The 21,843-nt window shown below is 47.5% G+C and overlaps 1 protein-coding gene across 6 annotated transcripts in view; it reads left to right on the top strand.

Moving 5' to 3' along the window:
• The window catches only part of pomt1 (protein-O-mannosyltransferase 1), a 61,782-nt gene that overhangs the window by 29,526 nt on the left and 10,413 nt on the right, over positions 1–21,843 (top strand). For all 6 annotated transcript variants that reach the window (XM_072488790.1, XM_072488794.1, XM_072488793.1 and 3 more), the window contains 6 exons: positions 816–911; positions 2,161–2,253; positions 3,989–4,085; positions 5,979–6,071; positions 8,440–8,560; positions 16,768–16,865. In XM_072488790.1, the coding sequence (XP_072344891.1) occupies positions 816–911; positions 2,161–2,253; positions 3,989–4,085; positions 5,979–6,071; positions 8,440–8,560; positions 16,768–16,865 (598 nt within the window). The remainder of the gene's footprint in view (positions 1–815; positions 912–2,160; positions 2,254–3,988; positions 4,086–5,978; positions 6,072–8,439; positions 8,561–16,767; positions 16,866–21,843) is intronic.

Raw genomic sequence — 21,843 nt, 5'->3', positions numbered from 1 at the left:
GAGCTGGTGTTGCAGACTCTGGGGCAAGGTAATGATTCTGGTACCTAATGGTTTGTGTGTACGATTGCTGCAATGCTTGAATCTTCCATCAACAAACAATGAACTTTGGCAGGGAGGTGCAAAAATGATAACTTGTATTTCTATAGCACCTTTAATGTCATAAACGTTCAAAGGCAATTTGCAGGCACATTATCAAACCACATTTGGCACTGCGTCACATAAGGAGATTTGAGGGAATGTCTAAAGGATAGAGAGGTTTAGCAAGGGAATTCCAGAACTCGGGACCCAGGCATCTTGATAGCACAGCCACCAATGGTGGAGCGATTAAAATCGGGGATACTCGAGAGGCCAAAACTGCAGGCACGCAGAGATCTCGGAGGGTTGTAAGGCCAGAGGATGTTATACAGATAAAGAGGGGCAAGGCCACGCAGGGATTTCAAGTGAAGGACGAGAATTTTAGAATTGGGGCATTACCTGAAGGGGAGTCAATGTAGGTCAGTGAGCACTGAGATGATGGGTGAACATGACTTGGTACAGATATAAGCCATCTAATTCTGAATGCATATGGAAAGAAGGGCGTGAATAACTAATCAGGTCCATTGGGTTCGCCCTGTCCATTGGATGGTGGAATCTTCCGTGCCACTCTCCCAAAATAAGTAACATTAAATCCCTGGATGGAAAAAAAAAATGAAGAATGGAGCCTTGAGGGCAAATAATCTTGGTTGGCATTTTGACTACGACACCAAGGGCGTGCTGCACTGTCAGAAGTGCTGTCCTTCAACTGAAATTGTGTGGTGTTTTTGTTTTTTTTGCAGGTATGACAGTGGCAGAGGTAGTTCTCACCAGCAGCAAGTAACCTGTTATCCTTTTAAGGATGTGAACAACTGGTGGATTGTGAAGGACCCTGGCAAGTAGGTGGTAACAGATTGCTTGTTAGCGTGACTGGGCAGCACTGAGGCAATTAAGCACCTATTCAGTGTGTAAATGGTGACTTGGACGAGTGGTTTGAGATTGGTTGCTGATTTGTGTTGTGCTGCATGTTGGTTGCTGTTAGCATTGGTGGTAATACAGAATTAAAGGCGGGAGCTGTGATCACGTGCAACAAAAGATTGTTTTCACTTTTCCCAGAGCCCAATCGTAGCACATGGCAGGTGCCATACATAGTGGCCCAAACTAGTTTAATATTGAGAAAGCATCAAATGAGAGTGGGAATTAGACCTTGATCCTACATTCCCCTGTCAAGGCCATTTAGCCTTTTATCTTTTAAAAAAAAAAAAAAAAAAAATTTAGAGTGCCCAATTATTTTTCTTCCAATAAGAGGCGATTTAGCATGCCCCTGGGTTGGATGCTGGGCCCGTGTCACCCGCCGCACTCAGTGTGGTGGAGGATTCAGGTCTGGAGGGTGACTGTTCGAAGTCTATTAGCCGCCCACTGTCGAGAGCACAGGGTGCACAAGACGCTCTGTAGCGGGGTGCAGGGCTCACTCGTGCCTGACACTGTGCCGCCCCTCACCCCCTCTGGGGGACTCCCGGAATCTGGCACATCATAATTGAAGGTTCTTTTATTTTTCTGCCTCCGTAAATAGTTCAGGCAGTGTCCTATTGGGCACCCCTCCATCAACACCCCGACTCCCTCCCTCCCCACCACACTCCTTTCCCCACCACCCCCCTTTCTTTCTCTACTGTTGGTACAGAGGCGAGGGTATCTGGTCTCTCCAGCGTAAAGTTTAGTGCTTATGCCATTTGTTTTTTGTAGAAATGTGTTGTGAACTGTTTTAATAATCACAGTGTCCAACCCCCCCCCCCCCCCCCCCCCCACCCCCGGACATTGGTACTGAGGGGGAGGGTACCCTGTTTCTCCAACACAAAATTAGTGTTTGTACCGTTTGGCCTTGTATATACTTTTTACTGTTTTAATAAAAAGATATGGCCAATCCACCTACCCTGCACATCTTTGGGTTGTGGGGGTGAGACCCACGCAGACATGGGGAGAATGTGCAAACTCCACACGGACAGTGACCCGTGGCCGGGATCGAACCCGGGTCCTCGGCGCTATAAGGCAGCAGTGCTAACCACTGCGCCACCATGCCCATCCCATTTAGCCTTTTATCTTGAGCTAAAATTTGTGGACTCTACATAATGTGATTACATTTTTTTTTAGACAGGAACTGGTTGTCAGCAACCCCCCTCGCCCAGTTCGCCATGGTGACATTGTGCAGCTGGTTCATGGGATGACAGCACGTTTGCTCAACACGTACGTTCCGAATACCTGGTTGGCATTTTCTGTGTTTTTCATCATCTCACATTTACACTGTGTGCTGCTCAGTCTGGGCAGTGGAATGATTGAGTTTTTGCTCATAAGTGTGAAGTCTTAATAGAAAACCGTGTATACCTTGAACCTTAATTCTCGATATTTAGCCAATTGAATTAGAAGGTAATCAGTAATAAAGAGAAAAGCCGAGAATCTCAAGTAAATGCAGAAAATGTTGGAAACACACAGACCCGTGAGCATCTTCTGATGGTGGTGCACTTGCTGTGTTTCAGCGTGATTCTCTGAACAGGAAGATAGTATGCTAAGGTCATGTTGCATTTAAATCTCTCTGTAACTGGCTAAAACTTTTAAGTCACAACAATTTATTTTTGATCCTGTCAAAAGACTAATCTTATTTTACCTTAACTGCAGAGCGTTTAAAATTTTTTTTAAAAAATCCCTCTTCCAACAACTTATTGCACACACAACTCTTCATCAGAAGAAACCGAACAGAACGGATCTTTCTGTCGATTGGCCAGTGCAGGGCGTGTCCAGTTTGGTAGAGATATTGAGGGACAGATGGAGGCGCTGTGGCCCATCGTACCTGTACTGGCTGGCTCTCTTGCTTCAGCCCCTGAGGAGTTTTGTTTTGTTTTGTTTTTCTCCCTCTAGATTGGTGGGTCAGCCTGATTGGATGGGTCACACCGTCTCCTGAGTCAGTTGATGAAATTGAGTTCTTTCTGTCCACAGTCTGCTCTCAATCAAAAGGCTGAGTTCGGATTTATAGATATTCTTTTATTTTAGTTCACCCGGCCTGCAAGCTCCACTCACTCTGATAAAAGGCAGGAGACCCATGTCTCTGAAACTTCCAGAGCGAGTGGAACAAAGGGAGCACAGCGTCTGGTTTCACAGACAGGATTCGGCATCGAGTTTCACATACCCACGACCAAATAAGGTAATGGTATGAATACAAGATTCTTATAGGTCCTTTTCCCACATTCCTTGACCTGGCCATATAACCTGACCTTCACAACCACTGATCCTGATAGGCCCATTATACATTCCTCCTCCTTGGGCCTCTTTCTCCCAGCATCCTTTGCAGTATCCTTTGTGCAAAGAACCGGTCCTAATAGTTACCCATCCCCCTCTCGCCCACGCTTGCCCAATCCCTTTGTTCACTCTGCAACCCAAATTAATGTCTATAATGCACTATTCTAACTGGTCATCCCAGTCTAATGCTCTTTTCTTTAGTCCTCACAGTAGTGGGTTGTGACTCGGCTAGATGCAGATAGGGTGGAAAGAAACTAGGCTATGGGATTTGTGTATGATCTAAGTTGACACTCTTCCACTGCGGTGTTGAGGAATGTTGCATTGTTGAAGAATCAGCCATTAAGATGATGCGTTAAATGGAGTTCCCAGTTGCCTGCTTTGATTATTCACATGGACATTAAAGATTTCAGCATTGTTTTTCCTTACCTGTATTGCCCCTTCAACCCAGGTCACTAAAACCTCAAACTAGTTTATAGTATGTAGGTGCATTTGAGCAATGCGATAAGATGCCATGAACGCATTTCCCCCAGGTGGCATTTTAGAATCTGCTATAATGTGGAAGCAATGTAATGACAGCAGCTGAGCCAGTAAATCACCTCGGGACGCTGATTCATATTACATTAAAATATTGGGTAAATAATAATGTATTTATTTTTGACTATGATGAAGATTGGTGTTTTGATTTCAGGCATGATGTTGCAGCTCCTATGAGCCCACACTGGCAGGAGATTTCTTGTTACGTCGATTACAATGTCTCGATGCCGTCACAGAACCTATGGAAAGTGGTAAGCTCTGAGTGGGATTTGTCCGGTCTACCACAAAGATTAGAACTGCGGTTTGCCAATCTTTGTGGGAGAGCCCCAGTAGGCAATTAACAATGCCCCGTGCAACACCCGGCCTCGGGCCCAAAAGTAAAACACTGCTGGGATTGATGCACGCGGTTTTCATTACTGTACAGTAGCTAAAATAACAATAATTTGCATTTATATAGTGCCACCTTTAACATTTGTAAAACATCCAGGAGTACTATCAAATAAAATTTGACACTAAGCTGTAAGAGATACTAAAACAGATGACCGAAGATCGATCAAAAGAAGGTTTTAAACAAAGCCAGACTGTGAGAGATGGAGAACTTTCAGGAATGAAATTCAGAACGTGGGGTGTGAGGTAACTGAAGAGATGCCAGAAGAAGTTATCAGTCTGACATGTGATCTGATTGCGGCATTTAGGTTTTGAATGGGCTTGATTGGTGTAGAGAAAATTATCTCACTTGTAGAGGAGACCACAGCTAGGGCCATCAATACTAAATAGTCACAAATAAAGCCAGTAGGAAATACGGGAGCAACTTATTTATCCAGAGAGCAGTTTGAGTGTGCTACTTGCTACATACAGGAAGTGGTTGAAGCAAAGAGCTTAGATGCATAAACACACAAGGGATAAAGAAATAGAAGGGGATGCTGATAGGGTGGAAAGAGACCCTTGTGGAACAGAACACCAGCATAGACCCTGTTGGACTGAATGGCCTCTTTCTGTGCTATAAGTGCTATCATTCTATGTAACATGGGCGGCACGGTAGCACGGTGGTTAGCACTGTTGCTTCACAGCGCCAGGGTCCCAGGTTCGATTCCCAGCTTGGGTCACCGTCTGTGCGGAGTTTGCAAGGTCTCCCCGTGTCTGCGTGGGTTTCCTCCGGGTGCTCCGGTTTCTCCCCTCAAGTCTCGAAAGACGTGATGTTAGGTGAATTGGACATTCTGAATTCTCCCTCAGTGTACCCGGACAGGCGTCGGAGTGTGGCAACTAGGGGCTTTTCACAGTAACTTTATTGCAGTAATGTAAGCCTACTTGTGACAATAATAGAGATTATTAGATTATTATTATTAGCTAAAGAATAGGCAGAAAACTGATGAACTTTGGGATGTGATGGATTCATTCGGATCCGGGAAATCCAATATGAAAAGCATTGTTTAGATTTCTCCTTGTTGCACAGGTGCAGCATAGCAGCTGTTAATGTGAACATATACTGCATTCTGGTGTTCAGTTGAAATTAAAATTCTATCAGTCGCACTTTAATTCCTGTTTTTATAAAGCATTATTTCATTTTACACATCAGAATCCTCCCTTCCTGCAGGCCACACAATTAGTCCAGAAACCCCATGAATTAAAGCGTCGGACTGCGTTTAAAGCTGGTTACTGAGATTCAATATCACTGGTTTCAATTGCATTATCTATTTAAACCCACTAAGATTTTAGTTTTCCAACATGAGGTGCCATTGTGCCTCGATTGCTCACCACCACCCTGGTCACGCACCCCACCACCACCACTCCCCTCACACTAATAAACCTCATGATTAGAGTTTAATAATAATCTTTATTGTCACAAGTAGGCTTACATTAACACTGCAATGAAGTTACCGTGAAAAGCCCCTAGTCATCACATTCCGGTGCCTGTTCAGGTACACAGAGGGAGAATTCAGAATGTCCAATTCACCTAACAGCAAGTCTTTCGGGACTTGTGGGAGGAAACCGGAGAAAACCCACGCAGACACGGGGAGTACGTGCAGACTCCGCACAGACAGTGACCCTAACCTGGGACCCTGGAGCTGTGAAGCCACAGTGCTAACCACTATGCTCCATGTCTCCCATTATATTTTAATTCCATGCTTTTTTTAATGTCCCAGGAAATTGTCAATCGTGACGCTAATGAAGAAGTGTGGAAAACTATCTTATCTGAAGTGAAGCTTTTGCATGTGAACACATCTGCAGTTTTAAAGGTAGGTTTGTGGGATAGGCATAGGCTGTTAAAGGGATTTACGTTCCGTAACCCTTGTATCTTTTAAAATATATGTATATTCCCACTAGGTTACCACATTCACAGGATCTGCACATAAGAATATGTTTAATCAAGAGCTTTAATCTTCCTTGTTGCATCTTATGTTATCCTCCCAGGCGCCTGAGTATCTGGAAGTTACTGCAAATTATACCGAGGTGATGGGCGGCAGGGTGGTGCAGTGGTTAGCACTGCTGCCTCAGTGCAGAGGACCCGGGTTCGGTCCCGGGTCACTGTCCGTGGGGAGTTTGCACATTCTCCCCATGTCTGCAAGGGTTTCACCCCCACAACCCAAAGATGTGCAGTGTAGGTAGATTGGCCAAGCTAAATTGCCCCTTAATTGGAAAAAAAATGAATTGGATACTTTACATTTTTAAATAAGTATACAGAGGTGAAAAGAGTCAGTGCACTTGGACCCTTTTCTTTGATAATAAGCTTGAAAAGTCTGTTCTTTGACTTTATTTGCCCTCTTGCAGGGGATGTATTTTCTGACCACGTGCTGTTCTTGTCAAATGCTTAATGTTTAGACTTAAGTTCTTGTATACTCCTTTGACATTAACATGAATAGAACGATAATCTCAACATCATGTACCGTAGTTGTGGATATCACTTCACAATTGTAATTTATATCTCCAGTGATTCACCACTTTATATTACCTTGAACCTTATAACACCTGTCCAGTTTTTCAAGAACCATATGTATCTGCTGCAGACAGTGCTCCCTGATGTATCCTAATTGATTTAAAATCCTTCCTCCCTCTCTGGACAGAGAAATTTTCCAGTGACGTTAGTGTCTTCTGTAAATTCAAAGGTTACCAGGGTGGCACAGGGCACTGCTGCCTCATGGCGCTGAGGACCCAGGTTCGATCACGGCCCTGGGTCACTATGTGGAGTTTGCACATTCTCCCCATGTCTGTATGGGTTTCACCCCCACAACCTAAAAGATGTGTAGGGTAGGTGGACTGGCCACGCTAAATTGCCCCTTAATTAGAAATAAAAATAATTGGGTACTCTAAATTTATTTCAACGTTTTTTTAAAAATTCTACGGTTATCGATTTAAATTATCTGATACTTCAAGTTTTTAGCAGCAAATATCTCCAATTTCTGTTATTTGCATTGCTTAATTCAAATTATTTTTGATGGAAAAATTATTGAGGCGTGAAGTATGGGGATTTATGTTAAGTAAATAATGAAACATTGAGTTCCTTGATGGAAAGGAGTTTAGTATCCTGCCAAGGCTGATCAGCAAGCTGATCAGTGTAAACATTGGTGCTATTTACAGCAAGGCTGCATATCCGTGTTAACATGTTCATAAGCTTTGAAGAATGAAGCTATTTCAGGTCACTGTCACAGGGTTCAAACTAACGATGCTAATTCTCCTCTGCGGCTCATTTTAACTGGTTGCTGGATTAGATAGTTCCCTAGTGTTTTCAATCATGTTTATTACGGTCTGTCAGCTCCAAAGACAAGGATGTATTGCATTATAGTTGTCGAATTGAAGGGCATAAACTGTTCCTTACTGCCAGCCTCAGGATGTGTGGAGGTTTTAAAATGTAAATAAGCCTTCAAAATTCAGAGTTCTGGGATGTTCCTTAAAGAACAAAGAACAATACAGCACAGGAACAGGCCCTTCGGCCCTCCAAGCCTGTACCGGTCATGATGCCAACCTTTGTCAAAACCCTCAGCACTTCCTTGTGCCGTATCCCTCTATACCCATCCTATCCATGTGTTTGTCAAGATGCCTAGGTTCCATTTTTCATTTTGTTTTAAGAAAAACTTGGACACTGAATCTGGCCGAAGGTTTAATGAACGTGTTGCAATTTGGTGAATGTTTAAAGAAATTGGTGTTTGATGTTTTTTATCCACCCCCACGCCCCCCCAATTCCCTGAACTCCGGAATTCCTTACCGTGACTGCACCATCGAGCAGCCAGATGAATTCCCAGAAAGAAAACCAGAAAGTAAATCTTTCTGCGCAGACTTCACAGCTCACTGAAGTGACGTTGGGTTTTGAGTGAACTTTCTGATATTGCAATAGGAAACCCAATGCGAACAATTAATCTTTGGCTCGATGGTGCATTTCTTTATAAAAGGAATCCAGCAAATAACGATGACTGATACCTGCAATGGGTCCACCTCTTATTGGGTGTATAGATACCTTTCCATTTGGGAAGCCACTGCCTTTATTTATCTGTCCATTTCAGCTTCTGAGAAAATATTGACGATTGCATGATCAGTGCCATTTTAAACTGTTCTCTACTTTGCAAAGATCTCAGCCCTGTGATTGTTTTCTTGTTTTTTTTATCCTTGTAGCTCAGTGGTACTGCCTTGCCTGATTGGGGGTATCGGCAGTTGGAGATAGTTGGAGATAAAAGCTCGAATGTTTATCACCAGAACATGGCATGGAATGTCGAGGAACACCGATACGGGAAAAGTAAGGCTGTTTGCTGATATTAAGTTGAGGAAGGGGCGGTACAGTAGTTAGCACTGCTGCCTCACGACGCCGAGGACCCGGGTTCAATTTCCGGATTGTTTGTGCGGAGTCTGCACATTCTCTCTCTCTCTTCCCCCCCCCCCCCCCCCGCCCCCCCCCCCCCCCCCCCCCCCCCACACACACACACACAGAGTCTGAGGGGGTTTCTTCCGGGTGCTCCGGTTTCCTCCCACAGTCCCAAAAGATGTTCTTTTTAAAAAATAAATTTAGAGTACCCAATTCATTTTTTCCAATTAAGGGACAATTTAGAGTGGCCAATCCACCTACCCTGCACATCTTTGGGTTGTGGGGGCGAAACTCACGCAAACACGGGGAGAATGTGTAAACTGTACACGGACAGTGACCCAGAGCTGGGGTCGAACCTGGGACCTCGGCGCCACCGTGGTGCCCACAAAAGACGTGCTTGTCTACTTATGTAGTTCTATATCAAATTTTGTTTGATAGCACTGCTGTGAAAGCCTTGGGATGTTTTGCAATGCTAATAGTGATACAGTAAGTCCTCATAAGTTGTGGTTGCGTTCCTGAAAATCGTGACTTTAGGTGGAACAACTTTATATGAATCATGAATTCCTGTAGGAATTAATAATAAAGCTGGTTAGGATCCTTCAGACACTTTTTGCCCGGGAGAAGCCAATATACAAGTTTAAATACTGTACCATACACCATGTGCAGCACTGTATATTCCTGGCGGCAATAACTTGGAAGTTAAAATATACCCCAGAATTTAAATAACATTAAATCACCCAGACAAGTCCCGATTAGGTATCCCTGCTTTTGTCTCACCCCCAAGCAGTCGAAACTCAGCTCAACCTTTTGCTTGCCTAACTTTTCCACTCTCCCTCTCCCCCTCTCGCTCTCTCTCTCCTTTCCCTCTCCTCTCCCTTCCCTGTGTGTGTCTCTCTCTCTTTCCCCCCCCCTTTCCCCCTCTCTCCATTTCTATTTCTCTCCCCTTTTCCCCTTTCTCCCTTTTCCTCCTCTCTCTGTCACCTTTCCCCTCTCTCTCACCTTTCTCCCTCTCTGTGTCACCTTTCTGCCTCTCTGTCACCCTTCTCCCTCTCTGTCACCTTTCTCCCTCTGTGTCACCTTTCTCCCTCTGTGTCACCTTTCTCCCTCTGTGTCACCTTTCTCCCTCTCTGTGTCACCTTTCTCCCTCTCTGTGGCACCTTTCTCCCTCTCTCTGTCACCTTTCTCCCTCTCTGTGTCACCTTTCTCCCTCTCTCTGTCACCTTTCCCCTCTCTCTGTCACCTTTCTCCCTCTCTGTGTCACCTTTCTCCCTCTCTCTGTCACCTTTCCCCTCTCTCTGTCACCTTTCCCCTCTCCCTGTCACCTGTCCCCTCTCTGTCACTTTTCCCCTCTCTCTGTCACTTTTCCCCTCTCTCTGTCACCTTTCCCCTCGCTCTGTCACCTTTCCCCTCGCTCTGTCACCTTTCCCCTCGCTCTGTCACCTTTCCCCTCGCTCTGTCACCTTTCCCCTCGCTCTGTCACCTTTCCCCTCGCTCTGTCACCTTTCCCCTCGCTCTGTCACCTTTCCCCTCGCTCTGTCACCTTTCCCCTCGCTCTGTCACCTTTCCCCTCGCTCTGTCACCTTTCCCCTCGCTCTGTCACCTTTCCCCTCGCTCTGTCACCTTTCCCCTCGCTCTGTCACCTTTCCCCTCGCTCTGTCACCTTTCCCCTCGCTCTGTCACCTTTCCCCTCGCTCTGTCACCTTTCCCCTCGCTCTGTCACCTTTCCCCTCGCTCTGTCACCTTTCCCCTCGCTCTGTCACCTTTCCCCTCGCTCTGTCACCTTTCCCCTCGCTCTGTCACCTTTCCCCTCGCTCTGTCACCTTTCCCCTCGCTCTGTCACCTTTCCCCTCGCTCTGTCACCTTTCCCCTCGCTCTGTCACCTTTCCCCTCGCTCTGTCACCTTTCCCCTCGCTCTGTCACCTTTCCCCTCGCTCTGTCACCTTTCCCCTCGCTCTGTCACCTTTCCCCTCGCTCTGTCACCTTTCCCCTCGCTCTGTCACCTTTCCCCTCGCTCTGTCACCTTTCCCCTCGCTCTGTCACCTTTCCCCTCGCTCTGTCACCTTTCCCCTCGCTCTGTCACCTTTCCCCTCGCTCTGTCACCTTTCCCCTCGCTCTGTCACCTTTCCCCTCGCTCTGTCACCTTTCCCCTCGCTCTGTCACCTTTCCCCTCGCTCTGTCACCTTTCCCCTCGCTCTGTCACCTTTCCCCTCGCTCTGTCACCTTTCCCCTCGCTCTGTCACCTTTCCCCTCGCTCTGTCACCTTTCCCCTCGCTCTGTCACCTTTCCCCTCGCTCTGTCACCTTTCCCCTCGCTCTGTCACCTTTCCCCTCGCTCTGTCACCTTTCCCCTCGCTCTGTCACCTTTCCCCTCGCTCTGTCACCTTTCCCCTCGCTCTGTCACCTTTCCCCTCGCTCTGTCACCTTTCCCCTCGCTCTGTCACCTTTCCCCTCGCTCTGTCACCTTTCCCCTCGCTCTGTCACCTTTCCCCTCGCTCTGTCACCTTTCCCCTCGCTCTGTCACCTTTCCCCTCGCTCTGTCACCTTTCCCCTCGCTCTGTCACCTTTCCCCTCGCTCTGTCACCTTTCCCCTCGCTCTGTCACCTTTCCCCTCGCTCTGTCACCTTTCCCCTCGCTCTGTCACCTTTCCCCTCGCTCTGTCACCTTTCCCCTCGCTCTGTCACCTTTCCCCTCGCTCTGTCACCTTTCCCCTCGCTCTGTCACCTTTCCCCTCGCTCTGTCACCTTTCCCCTCGCTCTGTCACCTTTCCCCTCGCTCTGTCACCTTTCCCCTCGCTCTGTCACCTTTCCCCTCGCTCTGTCACCTTTCCCCTCGCTCTGTCACCTTTCCCCTCGCTCTGTCACCTTTCCCCTCGCTCTGTCACCTTTCCCCTCGCTCTGTCACCTTTCCCCTCGCTCTGTCACCTTTCCCCTCGCTCTGTCACCTTTCCCCTCGCTCTGTCACCTTTCCCCTCGCTCTGTCACCTTTCCCCTCGCTCTGTCACCTTTCCCCTCGCTCTGTCACCTTTCCCCTCGCTCTGTCACCTTTCCCCTCGCTCTGTCACCTTTCCCCTCGCTCTGTCACCTTTCCCCTCGCTCTGTCACCTTTCCCCTCGCTCTGTCACCTTTCCCCTCGCTCTGTCACCTTTCCCCTCGCTCTGTCACCTTTCCCCTCGCTCTGTCACCTTTCCCCTCGCTCTGTCACCTTTCCCCTCGCTCTGTCACCTTTCCCCTCGCTCTGTCACCTTTCCCCTCGCTCTGTCACCTTTCCCCTCGCTCTGTCACCTTTCCCCTCGCTCTGTCACCTTTCCCCTCGCTCTGTCACCTTTCCCCTCGCTCTGTCACCTTTCCCCTCGCTCTGTCACCTTTCCCCTCGCTCTGTCACCTTTCCCCTCGCTCTGTCACCTTTCCCCTCGCTCTGTCACCTTTCTCTCTATCTCTCTCTCTCTCTGTCTGTCACCTTTCTCTCTATCTCTCTCTCTCTCTGTCTGTCACCTTTCTCTCTATCTCTCTCTCTCTCTGTCTGTCACCTTTCTCTCTATCTCTCTCTCTCTCTGTCTGTCACCTTTCTCTCTATCTCTCTCTCTCTCTGTCTGTCACCTTTCTCTCTATCTCTCTCTCTCTCTGTCTGTCACCTTTCTCTCTATCTCTCTCTCTCTCTGTCTGTCACCTTTCTCTCTATCTCTCTCTCTCTCTGTCTGTCACCTTTCTCTCTATCTCTCTCTCTCTCTGTCTGTCACCTTTCTCTCTATCTCTCTCTCTCTCTGTCTGTCACCTTTCTCTCTATCTCTCTCTCTCTCTGTCTGTCACCTTTCTCTCTATCTCTCTCTCTCTCTGTCTGTCACCTTTCTCTCTATCTCTCTCTCTCTCTGTCTGTCACCTTTCTCTCTATCTCTCTCTCTCTCTGTCTGTCACCTTTCTCTCTATCTCTCTCTCTCTCTGTCTGTCACCTTTCTCTCTATCTCTCTCTCTCTCTGTCTGTCACCTTTCTCTCTATCTCTCTCTCTCTCTGTCTGTCACCTTTCTCTCTATCTCTCTCTCTCTCTGTCTGTCACCTTTCTCTCTATCTCTCTCTCTCTCTGTCTGTCACCTTTCTCTCTATCTCTCTCTCTCTCTGTCTGTCACCTTTCTCTCTATCTCTCTCTCTCTCTGTCTGTCACCTTTCTCTCTATCTCTCTCTCTCTCTGTCTGTCACCTTTCTCTCTATCTCTCTCTCTCTCTGTCTGTCACCTTTCTCTCTATCTCTCTCTCTCTCTGTCTGTCACCTTTCTCTCTATCTCTCTCTCTCTCTCTGTCTGTCACCTTTCTCTCTATCTCTCTCTCTCTCTGTCTGTCACCTTTCTCTCTATCTCTCTCTCTCTCTGTCTGTCACCTTTCTCTCTATCTCTCTCTCTCTCTGTCTGTCACCTTTCTCTCTATCTCTCTCTCTCTCTGTCTGTCACCTTTCTCTCTATCTCTCTCTCTCTCTGTCTGTCACCTTTCTCTCTATCTCTCTCTCTCTCTGTCTGTCACCTTTCTCTCTATCTCTCTCTCTCTCTGTCTGTCACCTTTCTCTCTATCTCTCTCTCTCTCTGTCTGTCACCTTTCTCTCTATCTCTCTCTCTCTCTGTCTGTCACCTTTCTCTCTATCTCTCTCTCTCTCTGTCTGTCACCTTTCTCTCTATCTCTCTCTCTCTCTGTCTGTCACCTTTCTCTCTATCTCTCTCTCTCTCTGTCTGTCACCTTTCTCTCTATCTCTCTCTCTCTCTGTCTGTCACCTTTCTCTCTATCTCTCTCTCTCTCTGTCTGTCACCTTTCTCTCTATCTCTCTCTCTCTCTGTCTGTCACCTTTCTCTCTATCTCTCTCTCTCTCTGTCTGTCACCTTTCTCTCTATCTCTCTCTCTCTCTGTCTGTCACCTTTCTCTCTATCTCTCTCTCTCTCTGTCTGTCACCTTTCTCTCTATCTCTCTCTCTCTCTGTCTGTCACCTTTCTCTCTATCTCTCTCTCTCTCTGTCTGTCACCTTTCTCTCTATCTCTCTCTCTCTCTGTCTGTCACCTTTCTCTCTATCTCTCTCTCTCTCTGTCTGTCACCTTTCTCTCTATCTCTCTCTCTCTCTGTCTGTCACCTTTCTCTCTATCTCTCTCTCTCTCTGTCTGTCACCTTTCTCTCTATCTCTCTCTCTCTCTGTCTGTCACCTTTCTCTCTATCTCTCTCTCTCTCTGTCTGTCACCTTTCTCTCTATCTCTCTCTCTCTCTGTCTGTCACCTTTCTCTCTATCTCTCTCTCTCTCTGTCTGTCACCTTTCTCTCTATCTCTCTCTCTCTCTGTCTGTCACCTTTCTCTCTATCTCTCTCTCTCTCTGTCTGTCACCTTTCTCTCTATCTCTCTCTCTCTCTGTCTGTCACCTTTCTCTCTATCTCTCTCTCTCTCTGTCTGTCACCTTTCTCTCTATCTCTCTCTCTCTCTGTCTGTCACCTTTCTCTCTTTCTCTCTCTCTCTGTCACCTTCCTCTCTCTCTCTCTCTCTCTGTCACCTTCCTCTCTCTCTCTCTCTCTCTGTCACCTTCCTCTCTCTCTCTCTCTCTGTCACCTTCCTCTCTCTCTCTGTGTCACCTTCCTCTCTCTCTCTGTGTCACCTTCCCCCCCCTCTGGGTCACCTTCCCCCCCCCTCTGGGTCACCTCCCCCCCCCTCTGGGTCACCTCCCCCCCCCTCTGGGTCACCTCCCCCCCCCTCTGGGTCACCTCCCCCCCCCTCTGGGTCACCTCCCCCCCTCTGGGTCACCTCCCCCCCTCTGGGTCACCTCCCCCCCTCTGGGTCACCTCCCCCCCTCTGGGTCACCTCCCCCCCCTCTGGGTCACCTCCCCCCCCTCTGGGTCACCTCCCCCCCGCTGGGTCACCTCCCCCCCCTCTGGGTCACCTCCCCCCCCTCTGGGTCACCTCCCCCCCTCTGGGTCACCTCCCCCCCTCTGGGTCACCTCCCCCCCCCCCCCCCCTCTGGGTCACCTCCCCCCCCCCCCCCCCCTCTGGGTCACCTCCCCCCCCCCCCCCCCCCCCTCTGGGTCACCTCCCCCCCCCCCTCTGGGTCACCTCCTCCCCCCCCCCCCCCCGGGTCACCTCCCCCCCCCCCCCCTCTGGGTCACCTCCCCCCCCCCCCCCCTCTGGGTCACCTCCCCCCCCCCCTCTGGGTCACCTCCTCCCCCCCCCCCCCCCGGGTCACCTCCCCCCCCCCCCCCCTCTGGGTCACCTCCCCCCCCCCCCCCTCTGGGTCACCTCCCCCCCCCCCTCTGGGTCACCTCCCCCCCCCCCTCTGGGTCACCTCCCCCCCCCCCCCCTCTGGGTCACCTCCCCCCCCCCCTCTGGGTCACCTCCCCCCCCCCCCCCCCCTGGGTCACCTCCCCCCCCCCCCCCCCTCTGGGTCACCTCCCCCCCCCCCCCTCTGGGTCACCTCCCCCCCCTCTGGGTCACCTCCCCCCCCTCTGGGTCACCTCCCCCCCCTCTGGGTCACCTCCCCCCCTCTGGGTCACCTCCCCCCTCTCTCTCACCTTTCACTCTTTCACCTTTCCCCCTCTCACTCTCTCTCTCTCTCTCTCTCTCTCTCTCTCTCTCACCTTTCACTCTCTCTCCTTTCCCCCTCTCTCTCTCTCTCACCTTTCACTCTCTCTCCTTTCCCCCTCTCTCTCTCTCTCTCTCTCACCTTTCACTCTCTCTTCTTTCCCCCTCTCTCTCTCTCTCTCGCTCTCACTTTTCACTCTCTCTCCTTTCCCCCTCTCTCTCTCTCTCTCTCTCTCTCTCTCTCTCTCACCTTTCACTCTCTCTCCTTTCCCCCTCTCTCTCACCTTTCCCCCTCTCTCTCTCTCTCTCTCTCTCTCACCTTTCACTCTCTCTCCTTTCCCCCTCTCTCTCTCTTTCCCCCCCCCCCCTTCTCTCCTTTCCCCTGTCTTGTGGAGTACCAATCGGGAGACAGTTCATCACCCGGTTGGCAGGTTCAGATTCCTGCCCTGTGATCGTGTTTCCAGGATCTTGTGGCTCAATCTCTCCCTGTAACTTCAACCTCTGGTGACACTGGTGGTGGCTGCCCTACAGTTTAGTGCAGGGGGGGTCGGGGCCAGGGCCAGAGAGCAGACAGCATAAAATCGGTAATGGCAACATGAATCGAAAAAAGCTCCTGAAGAATAAATGTTAAAGTGAAATTGCTTGAAGCAGGGCGATTTCCAGTGAGGACTTGGTGTGTATAAATGCAAATAAAAAGTTGAAATATAGAAGATTTCCATAACTTCATTAGCAAGTTAGCAAGTAATACCAGGGCTGTTTAGCACAGGGCTAAATCACTGGCTTTGAAAGCAGACCAAGGCAGGCCAGCAGCACGGTTTGATTCCCGTAACAGCCTCCCCTGAACAGGCGCCGTAATGTGGCGACTAGGGGCTTTTCACAGTAACTTCATTTGAAGCCTACTTGTGACAATAAGCAATTTTCATTTTGTTTCATTTCAAGTTGGAACTGAGAGGCAAGGTGAATTTTGAGTCTAAAATGCTACTGGCGCACAGTAGTTAGTACCTTTATTGGGAGGAACATATAACACATCCATTCCTTTAATACCCAAACACCCACACCGTTTCCCTGAAGGACTAGGCAGATCAATGCAGCACAGGAAGTAAATCCGTACTGATGTCCAAATTGAAGCCAGGCAAACAACGCAAACCTCCCCTAATAGGCAGGCCTTTTGCTCAGTGTAAAAGTTCAGTTTTGTTCTTGTTTTCTCCCTCCCATCATTACCCTTCCAAGCAAGTCAAAGGCTTTGATCACTAATACACACATTGATCCCGACGTTCGCACTGGCACACCGACATCTAAAGTATCTTTTCCTGCAAACACCGTTCTGTTGAAATGTACCTTGTTTTCAGATTTTTAGAAAAAAAAGCAGAAGTTTCACCTTTTGCGGTGCAATACGTGAGAGCTTGATCAGAATATTGCCTTGTAATCACTGACAACTATTATTTTCAAATATTAGTCAGTGGAAGTGGCAAAAAATGGAACATAGGTAATAATTGAGCTTTGAGAAAAATTCCTTTTTAAACCTTTGGACGTTTCTGCATATCCTTTTACATTTCAGTAAGGTGCCTTGTTTTTTTTAAACTCTGCCGTTTTTTTTTTCATTTTCTCTGAGGTGAGGAACAGAAGGAGAGAGAGCTGGAGCTTCAAACCCCAGCACAGATGGATATCAGCAAAAACACCAGCTTTATGGCTAAATTCCTGGAATTACAAGTAATGGAACCATTAATTTTCTGGACTTCACTATGTTATATAGTAGGTAGAACACTCACAGAAAAGAGAGAAAGATGTTTAGCACCTTTCACAACTTCCGGCCATCCCAAAGTGCTTTACAAACATTCTTTTGAGTGTCGTACAGAAAACATGTCAACCAATTTGTGCACATCGAGATTCTGTCAACGGCAATGAGGTAATGGCCAGGTATTGTGTTCTGGTGAAGTTGTTTGAGGTATCAATATTGGTCATCACGCTGGGGCGGTCTCCCCATCTCTTCTTTGTGAAGTGCCATGGGATCTTTAATGTCTACCCAAGGTGATCGACAGGGACTCTGTTTAGCAACTCATCCAGAAATCAGCACCTCAGGCAGAGTGTTATGGGCCAAGGTTTAGAGAACCCCAAAGTGTATCATGGAGTTCACCTGACCCACAACTTTTAATAGATTGTGATATGGGGAGCACATGGCCCACTCTACAGGTGTGGTACAGCAGAAATGGAAAAGTATTTTTTGAAGCATTTGAAGCAAAACAATGTTTGAAATGAAATGAAAATCGCTTATTGTCACAAGTAGGCTTCAAATGAAGTTACTGTGAAAAGCCCCTAGTCACCTCATTCCGGCGCCTGTTCGGGGAGGCTGGTACGGGAATTGAACCATGCTGCTGGCCTGCCTTGGTCTGCTTTCAAAGCCAGCTAATTAGCCCTGTGCTAAACCAGTCCCTATTCTATGAACTCAAGTTAACCTTTTAAAAACATAGTGAACATCTTAGCAACCATTAATTCAAATACAACCCCCAAATAATACAACACTAACTAATCCCTTAAGCTTTCCTTTTAACATCCATAAGACTTAAAACACCTTTTACCAGAAGCACATCAGGTTAAAGTCACTACTGTTATTAGTTTTAAATCACCAGGATCGATTTACAGTCTTTAGATTACAGAGAGAGATTCATGCACCTTCTGGCTGTGACTGCAGCTATCCAGCTCTGAAAACGAAACTAAAACACACCCTACAGCAAACAGCCTAAAACAAAAGTAAAAAAACTGACAGACAGCCCAGCTCCATCCACTCTCTGACATCACTGCAGTAGTAAACACCCATTTCTTTAAGGTACTCTCACTACAGATATTCATATACACACCCATTTATAAACACCCATTCTTAAAGGTACTCTCACATGACAAGAGCAGCACCCGCTCTGCCCGGCACAAAGTTGAGATTAAATGCTGAGGTCTCTGGAATGAAGCTTGAGCCCGTGACATCCTTACTCAGAGCTAAGAGTGCTATCTCAGATATAAGGCCGACACCTCATTAAACACAATTGAATCTCTTAATAGACAGGCAGTCAATGGCAATTTCTTTCCAGTGCAGTTAGTTTAAGAAGTTAGGGGCCGCATTCCTTGCGGCACCTGAAACCCGAATTGCGATTGGCCGGAGATTTGAGCGCCTGCCAAAAATTGAGGCCCGGCCCAGATTCGGTCCAGTCCCTCCCTGGCAGCGAAAACGAGGTTCATGCTGCCGGCAAGGGCATGCAAAGTCGGCAACTTCATGTGTTAAATGTAATTAGCAGCTTGAGCACCATGCTCGGCCCTTCCGCGTTGGTCAGGGGCTGAAAGCGATGCATTCTCTCGGATATCTTCACCAAGGATCCACCTCCAGGGTTTCAACCTCTTCGGGTGTTCCTCTATTCTGGAGTGTCAGGTGCATTTAAGCTTCGCCTTCCATGCAATCTCTAGGGTAGCCAACTGTGCCAACAGAACACCACTGCTTCACAGGTCCATGGTGAGGAGTCACCAACGTTTGGGTTTCCTTGGATCTCTAGCTTCTCACAAGCCCACATTGTTCCAGGTCAGCCCCTTGCAGCCCTGTCTTTTAACTTGGGAGCTTGTGCTCCTCACTCTTTACTTAATAGGATCTTTTCCAGATTCCTGTTCTTTCCCTTTGACTAGGGTTTTTTCTTGGAACTTCCTACTGTCACTCTCCCTGGTTTTGGGACCATTCTGTCCTTCAGTCTGGGCCCTTCACTCTGCAGCTTCCCTTCATGCTTTGCTAGAGAGAGCTTTCGACTGCTCCCTGCATCTCCGAGCATAATCACCAACTGAACGGAAACATTTTTTGATGTCTCTGTGGGCCCCCAGTTGCTAGGCAACTACTTTAAAAGTCCTAAAACCTAATCAAAAATGCAGGCGTACAAATCCACAGATTTTCAAGCAACATTTTTAAAATGAAAGCAAAAGTCAAGTTTCTTTAACACCCAACTGCAGAAATATAAATTAAGCTTTAGCATAAAGTGATATGTTTTTCCTAATGCCCATAAATACAAATACAGTTTACTTAACTATCTTTTTTTCAGCGATACTGCCAAATACCAGGCAATGGGATTTCTCGGTAACAATTTTCTCCTCATTTTCCCTTCTAAATCAAACCAAATTCATGGTAGCAAAGTGGTTAGCACTGTTGCTTCACAGCACCATGGTCCCAGGTTCGATTCCGGCTTGGGTCACTGACTGTGTGGAGTCTGCACGTTCGCCCCGTGTCTGCGTGGATCCGAGTGCTCCGGTTTCCTCACCCAAGTCCCAAAAGACGTGCTGTTAGGTGAATTGGACATTCTGAATTCTCCTTCAATGTACCCGAACAGGCGCCGGAGTGTGGCGACTAGGGGATATTCACAGTAACTTCATTGCAGTGTTAATGTAAGCCTACTTGTGACAAACTCGCTAATGCAACATTTTCTGATCTTTCACTCATCAGGGCAGTTCATAAGAATACAGTGTGAGGGAAATGAACAAATTTAGACTGTCAAGGCATTGCCCTGAGGAATGACCACACATAGCGTCTGTTTCAGCTAAACAAAGTAAGTGACAGCCATTTGCCGGCTCATTCCTCAGGACAGTGCCTTGGTCAGAGTTGCACTGCCTGGTTTAAATTTCAAACGATGCTTGGCAGTTAACTGTCAGTCATCATCAACTGGTACAGTCTCCATGGCAGTGACTTTACCAATCAAAGTCCACTTGTGAACCTATCAGCACTTATACAGCATAAATTTGTTGGTTTTCCTTGCATTGTATTCTTGCGAATTATCCTCATGAGTGCAAGGTGAAAAGCTTTGACAAAGAATGTAATTTTCATTCAGCAGTAACTAAGATCTCCCAATATCCATCCATTCATCAAGAATATCTAATTTAAATCCAGTTGAGGCAGATTTTAAAACAAAGTTGGCCAACAAGGAATTTGAGCACCAAGGGCAGCACGGTAGCACAAGTGGATAGCACTGTGGCTTCGTAGCGCCAGTGTCCCAGGTTCGATTCCCCGCTGGGTCACTGTCTGTGCGGAGTCAGCACGTTCTCCCCGTGTCTGCATGGGTTTCCTCCGAGTGCTCCGGTTTCCCCCCCACAGTCCAAAGATGTACTGTTAGGTGGATTGGCCATGATAAATTGCCCTTAGTGACCAAAAGGGTTAGGAGGGGTTATTGGGTTACGGGATAGGGTGGAAGTGAGGGCTTAAGTGGGTTGGTGCAGACTTGATGGGCCGAATAGCCTCCTGCACTGTATGTTCTGTGTTAAGTGTTCAGTAATGTTGAATGCATCTGAAATGTGTTCAACATTACTGAACACTTGGTGCTCAAGCCAGTGTGGTGTGCTTGAGACTCTTTTAAAAAAATCTCTCATACTCATTCTGCTTCAGGAGCTATTCCCTTGACCCGAGCGCAGTCCTCCTTTCTGCTCAGTGTGGCGTAAATATGCCTCTTTGCTGCCTCTTGTAGCGAGAGAAAGAAAACTCAGGCTATTACTGCGGTACAGGCTGTTCCAGCTTTCTTCCCACTCTGGAATTGGTCTTTTCCCCCACTCTGGGGGAAAATAGGCATATTTCAGGGTGTGAAGGCTAGATGCGCTTTCAACCAATGTATGCTGCACTCTTTCCTCTCCCTGAGAGACCATGATCGGGAGATGGCATTCATGTTTAAGGCATTGAGCAGGAAGGACACTCGGAAACTTTTAAGGTAAAGCGAGGACTGGGTGCATCAGGGGCAAGAGGGAATTGGAAGCATGCTGATGGCACTCCCATTCCAGGTTTCGAACACTGTCTTTTGTGCTGTGCCACCTTGGGGTACAAATGTTGCCCTCTTAGGTTGGTAACTAAATGGGGGGTCTCAGTTTATCCCTGAGCTTTCATTAATTGAAAAAGAATGTAAAAATCAGTGAAGCATCAACTAATGCATTCTTGCATGAAAGAATTGAGCAATTTACTAAAGGGTATATGCTCAAAAAATGTTAACTACATTCTAGGAGCAAACCAGGCTGCTCTGATATTTTTGTTTACTTGATTTGACAAGTTGAGTCTAAAGAAGAAAAGTAAAGTATTGTCTTCTGCAAACTACTTATTCTCCACCCTCTCTGGTGTAAAGGTGGGTGAATAAGAGCTCTGAAGTGTAGCATTTACTTTGTTAACTACCCTCTACACAAGTCCAAAATAATGTAGAAGCAGAGAGTTGAAACGTGGAATTAGAATGGGCGGCTAGTTTTTTTTCAGTCGGCACAGGCACGATGGGCCGAATGGCCTCTTTTTGTGCCGTTATGGTCCATGGTCCTGACGGCCTGTATTATAATTTGCTATGGTGTTGGTCCATTTACGTGAGTCCAGCGGTGAGTTTGTAATCGAACCTTGCCATCACAGTTAGAATTAAATAAAGTCTTGCATTTATATAGTGCCTTTCACACCCTCAAGTGTAGTCACTTGGAATGTAGGAGAGGTAGCATCCCATTTACAACAGTTTCCGTAAACAGTGGTCATGATAGCCAATTAGTCAATTTTAGTTAAGTTGACTGAGTGATAAATATTGGCCTATGCTTTGAAGAGAACTCTCCTGCCCTTTGTAAAGTGCCGTGGGATCCTGTAAGTCCTCCTGAGAGGGAAGGCAGGGTTGTTGGTTTAACTTCTTATCCAAAATTTGTTGTCTCCCTTAGTGCGGCACTG

Source organism: Scyliorhinus torazame, chromosome 22, assembly GCF_047496885.1.
Source record: "Scyliorhinus torazame isolate Kashiwa2021f chromosome 22, sScyTor2.1, whole genome shotgun sequence".
Lineage (NCBI taxonomy): Eukaryota > Metazoa > Chordata > Chondrichthyes > Carcharhiniformes > Scyliorhinidae > Scyliorhinus > Scyliorhinus torazame.
The sequence above is the reverse complement of the archived record's forward strand: the minus strand, read 5'-3'. Positions and strand labels throughout refer to the sequence as shown.